The sequence below is a fragment of the Cyphomyrmex costatus genome, unplaced genomic scaffold, assembly GCF_001594065.2.
Source record: "Cyphomyrmex costatus isolate MS0001 unplaced genomic scaffold, Ccosl1.0 scaffold14, whole genome shotgun sequence".
Lineage (NCBI taxonomy): Eukaryota > Metazoa > Arthropoda > Insecta > Hymenoptera > Formicidae > Cyphomyrmex > Cyphomyrmex costatus.
In genome coordinates, this window is record NW_017275390.1 from 841,470 (window position 1) to 851,221 (window position 9,752).

General features: G+C 30.5%; 1 protein-coding gene across 1 annotated transcript; it reads left to right on the forward strand.

The window, feature by feature from the left end:
- Positions 1 to 3,536: 3,536 nt before the first annotated feature.
- Positions 3,537 to 8,288, forward strand: LOC108783024 (prothoracicotropic hormone). Its single transcript, XM_018551446.1, has 4 exons — positions 3,537 to 3,617; positions 4,457 to 4,699; positions 6,542 to 6,682; positions 8,139 to 8,288. Exons 1-4 carry the CDS (start codon positions 3,537 to 3,539, stop codon positions 8,286 to 8,288), a joined length of 615 nt encoding a protein of 204 aa, XP_018406948.1.
- The last annotated feature ends 1,464 nt before the right edge of the window (positions 8,289 to 9,752 follow it).

Consider the following 9,752-nt stretch of genomic DNA (forward strand, 5'->3'; position numbering starts at 1 on the left):
TAAGTATTTTTCGATAATATGCATCAATCTTTGACGTTGCATTAAAATGGCTTTGCCATTTGAACTATTAAAAAGAAGATTAATATCAGAAGATATAAGCGCAAGATATATACAGGTTCACTTAAAGTAATATCACTTAAAAGCGAGATGATCAGGCGTCGTCGAAGCAGCTGGGATCTACTGGTCTTTACTTTTTACTTCAAGGACAAGATTTTTAATAATACTGAAATGAAATTCTTCAATGTATTTCTTTCATATAGGTCACATCAAGATCAACTAAAAATTTAGACCCAAAAGGATCATCATTGCTTTTCAATAGTACGTTCACTTTCGAATAGTATTTAACTTTACTTTAATATACAAAATAATATACAGTTTTGGTAAAAAATTAATTGGATTCATCAAGAATATTCTTTAGTAATAATAAAAATATTTTTAATACTATTTGTACATGATTCTACTTGAAATATATAATGAAACAACATTAATTCTCTTTCTCTCTCAGAATACTTATAAATTTTACATAAATTTTAAATCATGGATGAATCTCAAATACAATTCGTATAATTTTGAATTAAAAAAAATCTGATTAAGCAAGAAATTGACAGATATACTCAATCTTACATTTAAAGCTTAAATTTGTCGAAATCGTTTAATAATAATCCTTTTTTATTCTGCAATTTCATCAATAAATTAACGAAAAGTATATAATCAACATGTATTAAAATAATTCAGACATTTGTAATGTTTGGGTACTATTGTGTATATATTAAGAGAATAAAAATTACTAAATTCTGTTAAAACCAGTAACGTCATATGTAGCAATTTTAAGAAAGAGATTGTGATATTCTCGTCTCTCGATGATTCATCATTGCAGCATGGTTAACTTAATCGGACGATCCTGTGCATTCACATCAATGCAAAAGCCGCGAACTGCGTGTTCGAGGGGAGGCGACTGCCCACGATCGATCCTGCTCTCGTATCTAGTGCAGAAAATAATTGTTAGCCATGAAAATCATCTGTACATCGTTTATCATTTATATTTGTCGCGTGGAATGGACAAAATGGCAAGCGAAAGGATACAAAACAGAATTAAAATATGGAAATCAAAAGCGTCGGCGCAAAATGACGCACTAAAATGTACAAAAAAGAAGATATACGTGTTTTCTTTTTTTAAGGTATTTAATTAATTCAAATTCAAAATTGTTTTAGACTGTTTGTATAAAAATTCCATGATAAATTATATTGCTTTCAACAACTTAATGTGTACATACATATCCCGCAGAGACATTAAAATATGACAATATACATATAGTTAATATAATCCGATCATCTTTAATCATGTCAAATGTCGGGGGTGACTCATGAAATATATAGGTACAACTTGGACAGAAAAAGGGGAAAACCTCCCCACTCCCGGTAAAATAATCGTAATTATGATAAATTCCATTTCGAAATTATTAGTTTTCTAAGAAATTCTGGGAAATTATTTCCTTGAATTTCAGCATTCTATTTATTAATTTTTTCCTTTCTGCCTTTATTGTTCTTATTATTGTGTTCTTTAAGATGAAATTGTCATCTGATTTTATTTCTCGGTTTTGTGGGGGAGCTCGCGGTGTTTAAACATCTTTTAATCCTTTGTCAATTTTAAATTATATTTTATTTATGCAATTTTTCATTGTCTCTGAAGAAGGCTCAAAAATGAGCCGAAACATGTAAGAATAATTTTTGTAATAAATAAGTTTTGCTTGATAAATATCAGCGTTTGCGTAAAGTTATCTGCGCTTAACTCCTAGTGCCCTTTTTCTTTCCAAGTTGATTTTGAATTGTACGGGAGTTTTTGTTATCAAAGAATTATTATATAATTATATAGGTACGTATGTATATATATAATAAGATACGAAATTGCACGGTGAATCTGATATTCATATTTGCGATGATATTTTCTAAAGAATGCTTCTTGTCTTCAACACATTGTAGCCGCGATCAATTTAAATCAATCATTTCGTATAGCTTGAATTATTACGATATCTAATTCTCGTCTGGCGCGTGTGCTATTGTTAGTTAGTAGCAGCAACGATGTTCTACTATAAATCTCTTCGAGTCTTTTGCAATTCGAGTCTTTTGCATATAATCTTGCGCAACGAGAAGCGTTAATGGAGAGCATTGGAAAGCACTCCTGCCTGCAAGTTGCATAATCTGATGCAGATCGTAATTCGGCTTGCACGACTCCAAAACGTAAACGTATAATTGCGTAATTTCATCGTGCGCGAATCTCGGGAACTCTAATGAGAAGAGGTGTATTTTCATTATCTGTTCATGTGTATATTACCGCATGTGGATATTATAGTAATGACATTTTCACGTATCACTTGATAACGGTTAACTCATGCTAATGTCACCCTAGAAAGAGCAAATATCGTTGTTAAAATTCGTGACGCGCTCGTTAAGAGCAGACTTCGCAATCCTCGTGCATCAGTCCAGGTCTGGCACACCTGTTCGATAACAATTGAGTATACAATGCCGTATACAATTTTTCACAGATTTTGGTCGCGTTTGTCTAATCTTTAAACCCATTTAGACATATCTATGGTTTAAATAATTCCTAACCAAATTCAAAACATAATTCTATTTATAATTTTGCACATAACGTAGAAAACATTTGAAGGAGTAGCCTTTGAAGGAAACATTTAAACAAATAATACACACATACAGAAATTACATATCACTAATTTCTTTTTTTTTTTTCTATATATATTCTGTGTGTATTTTACTTTTTTCAATATTTTCTATGTTACACGACACACAGTAATAGGTCTATTCGCGTTGCTTGTATACTTCTTGCATTCAGCATCTTTGTCTTCTCTTTGTCAACGCCCAAATATATATATATATCCATCTCATTTTAAGTTAAGCAATTTTTGAGGATTTCGAACGACACGAATAGTCCTGAATAAAATTTTGTCCCGAATTTGATGGTGAATTTTAACTTTTTAATTACTCTTGTATTAACTTAGCTTCCACTTCAATTAATTTAATTGTGGATTTAATTTGAACGTGAACGCTAAAGTCACGTTATCCTTTTCTTAATTAGATGTGAAGAAAAAGATAACGTAATTTTAGCGTTTACCCATCACTTTGCACATCACTTTGCATCGCACGATAGATATCATGCAATTAAAGTTTTATAAGATGGCAACGTTACAGTCACGTTGAAATATTTTCCAACAGCGTGGGAACAAATGCTTGAATGAAATCGGTAGACACCCTTATATGCCGTAACCCTGCCTCCGTAGTAGAAGCCAAAGGTTCGAGCTCTCATTCGAAGGAAAAAGTACTGTTATTTATAGATGTGAATAGACGAGAAAGACAAAAACTAAATAGAAACTACGTAGCTCGAACAAAGACTGCCTGAAATCTACGCATCCCCCTCGGACGGATATCGAGTGGCATTAATGGCATCTTGGCGACAATGTAATGGGATCGTTGGAATATAGGGCCACTATTATTTTCATAATTTCATATATAAGGAATGGATGTTAGAGACAAATTCTCAGTATACGGTGATGGCTCGTGCGAGACGTGTCCTAAGAAGGATGAAACTCCTTATTCTTTGTGTAAGCATTAGACGTGTATTGCGATATAGTTACGTTTACACTGTGCGCTTAGTCCGCGATCTATACGATAGGTGTCTTTGTTTAACTTACATATACTATATTATAATATAATATTATATATTATAATAACTTACATATATGATAAACAAGAACATCTATTATTTAGGCCGCGGCTTAAATGCACGGTGTAAACGTAGCCATTATATAATTTATTATATTCTATATGCATTTTATGTAAACACAATATTTAATGCATTATTTAATATTAATTTAATATACTGAAAAATTAAATAAAAATTCCATTTTTTCGTTTTGTTGAAGTATTATAGAAATAATGATCATTATTTTGGATGACAGATTTTGATAAATTTCGTCAATTTTGGTAGACTTTTCTTTAGACAAAATTTTAAGAAGCCTTTATTTAATGCAGGTCTTTAATATTCGTCATTATGTTTCAACAGTTAAACTTTGAGTGTAAACAATTAAAAAAATGTATATATTATATATATTCATGTTTTCATTTAAATTAAAACAATCAGATTTTTTTATTGTTTTATTTTGATCGTTTTTAATGAATCTTATGATATTCTAATTAAGAAAAAATCATTCGTCTTTTTGTGTGTATAATATCTAAATTTTTTAAAAATTAATTTCTCTCTTGTTACAAAAATTCCATTATTAAAATTTGTTTGTATGGAAGAAAACTGATAAATTATTATTAAAAATTAAAATTAGATGTAAACTTTTGACAGAAAAATACTACACACGTGATAATGTAAACAAATCATCATATTAATTATTTCAATTATAACACATTTGAATGACTGCGATCAAACCAGGTAATGATTTACGGGTTGATGGCGGAGAGTACAGAGGAAGTCTTGTCACTCGGCCGGTGGAAGCAGCAGGTTATTGCGCCGGAGTTCCTATTGAACAGTCGCGAGGATATCTCCGAGAGCAATCGAGATACGTTCCTCTATGGGAACAAGCATAACTTCCGTCCCGAGGGACTCGACGAGTTCAAACGAATCACCAACGTCGAGAATATCGGCGTCGAGTTACAGCCACGTCTTGCAACGAGAGTACGTTTACATACTTCCTATAGGAGTTTCTCTTTCGTAGATTTTTTGCGGAGAAGTAACATTATTATACATGTATGATGCTGTGCGATGTGTCATCATATATTTTAGTCAAGTTGAAATTAAAAATTTCTATTTATCAAACTTTTACTAGTTTTAAAACTTTTATTATATAACTGTTATTTTTAAATTAAAAATTCATTGTGCGTACGAGGATCGTTTTATACGAAGAGGTTGAGTGCTTATTTCCATCGTGATACTTTACTCAATCAAAGCTGTTTTTCTTTGTTTAAATAGAAAAGTTCAATAGAAAAGGAAAGTGAAATACTTGAAAACTATTTTTTTTAAATATTTCATTGGCCGATTTCATTATCATGTATACTTTATTATTTTTAATACAAACTGATAGATAGAAGTATAAATGTATCTTTCATAATATTATATATCCATAACGACGCTTTTATGAGTGAAGATTATTAAACGTGTATAGTAATTATTTTCATGATTATTTTCTAAATGAAACGAGGAGGTTTCGCACGTGCGTCGCTGATATTAATAACAAAGGTCACCCAGATTATTCAGAAATGACAGCTGCGAATGCAAATGACTTTTTATTTTTCTTTACTGAATAGAAAATTACATTTATTTTTCCAGCGTAACGTGTTGTTAATTAAATGCGCAGCAATCCAAATTTCATAAAGAGTGAAATATGTAAAATGGTTTTTCTTTTTCGTTACGTTATCTATTTATTTTGTTTCGCTTCGCTAAATGCCTTTGCAATTGTGTAGGGGCAATGATAAAACAACTGTCAACTGTCTACGACAAACATGACGTTTAATTGATACACATACATGCACGCATGTACGCACAAAAGCACAATAAATTAAATTTAAAAAATTGTAATGCAAAAATATAATATTGAAGATACATCTCGTTTTATGAAATGATATGATTTGATGTAATAAATTAACTCAAATATTTCGAGATTGATCTTCTAAATATGATGCTCTCTCAAAACGTAATACAAACTATACTTATAGCGACAATTACAAAGTCTTTTTCTTAGTACAGGAAAATATTATTCAAAATTATATAAAATGTACTTAAATATATATGCCGGTACACAAAACTAGGTATAGCTATATAAGTAGCGGAAAAAAATATCTCTGCAGATACATGTACCTAGTTACAGTATCTATAGATACTATTGCATTAACTGATATTTAATGCTATCGATATCCGCGAAACTCCAAATATTTCTTAATAATTCCGAATTAATTTATTAATTCGTGCTAAAAAATGTGTCGAAGTCGACGAAGAAATATTTTAGTATTTTTTGGAAAAGCATTAAATAGAATAATGAACATTTACTACGACTCATGTTTTCTTATTTCAATACCTCATAACTTCAGTTTTGGAATATCGTATACATGTTTATTAAACATTTTTGACTTATTATTTTCTAAGTGCTTAAGCCGCTGTAGCAGTTTGACACAGAGAGTCACTTTGTACAGAAAGTTATTTTATTGAAAATTTGAAAATAAGCTCGCTACAAGAGCTATCGATCGAACGATATAAACACTGTAACATCGCTTTATATATTTAATTAATTAAATTCATCACGAAGGACTGTTATTTTGTTTTTTTTTTTCGTGTGGCATTCCACTGTTTTGCGAGTAAACAACTCAACACGATGCTTATAATGCACCACAACAGAAAATATAATTTAACTCGACAAATTAATTTAACTTGATTTCTCATTGTGTGTAATTTCTGTAATATTAATTAACGTACATGATATATATAAAGTCACTTGACACGTAAACGTTTATTAATTATTTACAGTCTTTGTCATGCATCTGCGAAACGCAATACGAAATAAAGGATTTGGGCGATGGACATTATCCGAGATACCTGACCGCGTCGAGCTGCATGCCGAAAACCTGCCTGAGCAAGTTCAATTCCTGCAGATTGCTGCACTACATGGTAAGATAGCGTGACAATCAATAATTTACAGTACGAAGTAGTCGATTGCTCGCCGCCTGTAGGTGCGTCCATGAAGTTGTCAAGTACTGGTGCAAGTGTACATATTTTTAATTAGCGCTGACCGCGTAAACTCTCAGCTTATTGACCGAACATCCCATCGTCATTCGCATAAACATTGTCATCCACCGTGATGGTAAGTCGCGCCGAGTGCCGCTTTAATTACGATACCGAATAAATTCGCATGCTACAATAAACGTTCATTTATAATTACGCTTTACGCATTCGCGAGATGTGACACACTTCGATTATATAATATTATGAAATATTAGCCTTGAATTGCTGTATATGTGTGTAAAAGTATATATCTTAATTCTATTTCAGTTCGCTAGAACAGCTGCACAAAATAAATTTCGTTATTACTAGCCTTATACATATAGATTGTAGATTACAATGGAAAAACATAAAAATACAACACGTATTATTTTCTGTAGTTTTTATTTGTATCCTTCGGAGATAAGGGCAAATGTTAAACGAGGATGTAACGATATTTAATAGTGGTGTTTGAAAATTATTCGTCTACGACAACGTCCTCTCTACGTGTTCACAATTATATATATATGTATTTACAGAAAATGCAACTGAAACCGCGAAGATTAATTAATCCGTATGCAGTGTTGATGTTATTTTCATTCGTAATAAGAATTCTCTTGTCGGCCAAACTTATAATTAATAGTATTAATTTACATGTGTAATTACTCATCCGAGACTTGTTATACAGCAATGGTACATTAAATTACAGAACAATATGGCATAACAACTGACAATCATTCATAGGGGAGACCGGGGTTAGTTGGCATACGAAGCAAATTGGCACTGCATTCCGTTTATGTATTAATAACGAAAGAAACAAAAAGTTACCGCAAATTATTCTTTTAGCTAACAACTAACATAAATACTTATTTCCTCTAAATTTTATTTAAATAAAACAAGTATTACAATATAAAAAAAAAGACAAAAATTGGATTCAAGAAGAAGTAAGCAAATTTTTTAGCATTTTATAATTTTATATTTATGTATGTCCTTTGGCTTGAAGAAGCAAATCAAAGTAATATGTTGTTAGTTAAAAGAAAAGTGTTTATTAGTATACACGTTATTTTGAGTAACAAGGGTAATTTGTTTTGATAAAATAATAAAAATCAGAGTAAAAATAAAAATCACGTATGAAGAAGGATGGGGTACGTTGGCTCATTTAAGAAAAAATTAGATTGACTTGCTGTACCGCACATGTAAATATTCAATTACAACTCTGACAAAACGCTTTATATTCAATATTTCTATATTAAAATAAAATTTAAGGCCAATATTAAAGTGTATATACAGAACGTATATAATTCCCCTAAACATTAAATATAATAAATCAAACAATAGTAATTGGATATTTCGTTATTCTATACAGATTCACGTGTTGAGCCAACGCGAATTAAACGATGACCGTTTCTCGCACGATAATGATCTTCAGGAAACACCACTTCCGGAAGCTCTCCGTCATAAATGGCAACTGAAGCCTATGAAAATCCCAGTTGCATGTGTGTCAACGACAGGATAGAAGAAAATAATATATTACCAACTCGGACGTATCAAACGGATAGAGAAGATAAAATCTATTAGTGACTTCCACCGATCGTTTTGAAGATTGTTAAGTATTTGACAAATAAATAAGTGCATCATATTGAATTTTACGCTTCTGCTTGCAATACATACTTGGCAAAATTTAAAATATACAAGTAATAAATAAATAACTAAACTGTGAATTTCAGTGGTGTAATTTTTTTTAATTTTAAAATATCCACTTCGTCTTCGAAAATTTATAATATTTTCACTAATAAAAATTAGTGGCCAAAAAAATTCATCAGAAAATTAATCATAATCTAATTTAGAGAGAGAGAGAAAGAGAGAGAAAGAGAGAAATAAGAAAAATCGGAGATTAATTTAGACACTTGCATATATCACACCAAATTCGATTATATGAATAATCGGTATTATTTAAATTGCTATTGATTTAATACACTTTTTTTCTTTACGTTTCTATAGAATAAAAATACTTAATAACAGAAAATATATCATTAAACTAATAGAAATTTATGTCGATGCGATTTCTATTGCACAATGTTCCTCTGAGAAACATGATTTTTATACGTACATTTTTTAACAAAATAGGTTGCATTTTTATAAAAATACATTGAATATTATCAATAAAAAATGTACAAAACAATTTTTTGATGTAGTTTACAGTTTCAGCATCAAAAAATAAACATGATTAAAATCAATTAAAACATTAATGATGCAATCCACTTTACAAATTTGCTACAAAAATGATTGTGTGTACTTAAGGTTTAATATATATAAACTCTTACATTTTAGTTTTTAACATATAATTTTTGTAAAAAACTAAATGTAAGAGTTTATATATTGGTCAATTTTTGCTATTTATTTTCTTCTGTCTTCTTTTATTATGGCTATTTATGATATCAAAATTTTTATACTTTATAGTTGATAGGAAATTTAATTTCCTATAAAAAAGTTCTCTTCAAATTTTTTCTTATTTTGCGTCGTTTCCAAGATATTAAAAATAACGAAAAATGACAATTTTTGTTAATATCTCCGAAGTGTACTGCATTTAATTCAATATCATTTTTTTAAACTCATTTACATGTTGAATGATTATATAAATCAATAAAATTTCACTAAAGAGAATTAGTTGCGAATAACAGTCGTTTTTCAGCTCCAAACAATAGTCTAATTAGGCACGTAATATAAATTTAAGAGGCAAGACCGATCGATCGCTCGCTCACTCACGCCTCGCGTCAAGAAATATAATAAAAAAACTCGTGCATTTTCAGTCGTTTTACGCCTAGGATTATACCGAAGCAATCAACGGCGTGAATAAAACTGGGCGCAATGAAAGCTGCGACATAGGGATCCAATTCCGCGCAATTAATCATGCTATAAAATAGCCGATTAAAAAGAAGCTCCTGGAAGCTTTAATGACAGGCCTTTACTGCTTGATTTA

What these genes read in the sequence shown, in the direction of transcription:
- LOC108783024 (XM_018551446.1), top strand. Translation starts at nt 3,537, where the DNA reads ATGTTAGAGACAAATTCTCAGTATACGGTGATGGCTCGTGCGAGACGT. An exon ending in TGAAACTCCTTATTCTTTGT is followed by an intron (nt 3,618 to 4,456) that starts GTAAGCATTAGA and finishes CGATCAAACCAG; the next exon opens with GTAATGATTTACGGGTTGAT. An exon ending in AGCCACGTCTTGCAACGAGA is followed by an intron (nt 4,700 to 6,541) that starts GTACGTTTACAT and finishes AATTATTTACAG; the next exon opens with TCTTTGTCATGCATCTGCGA.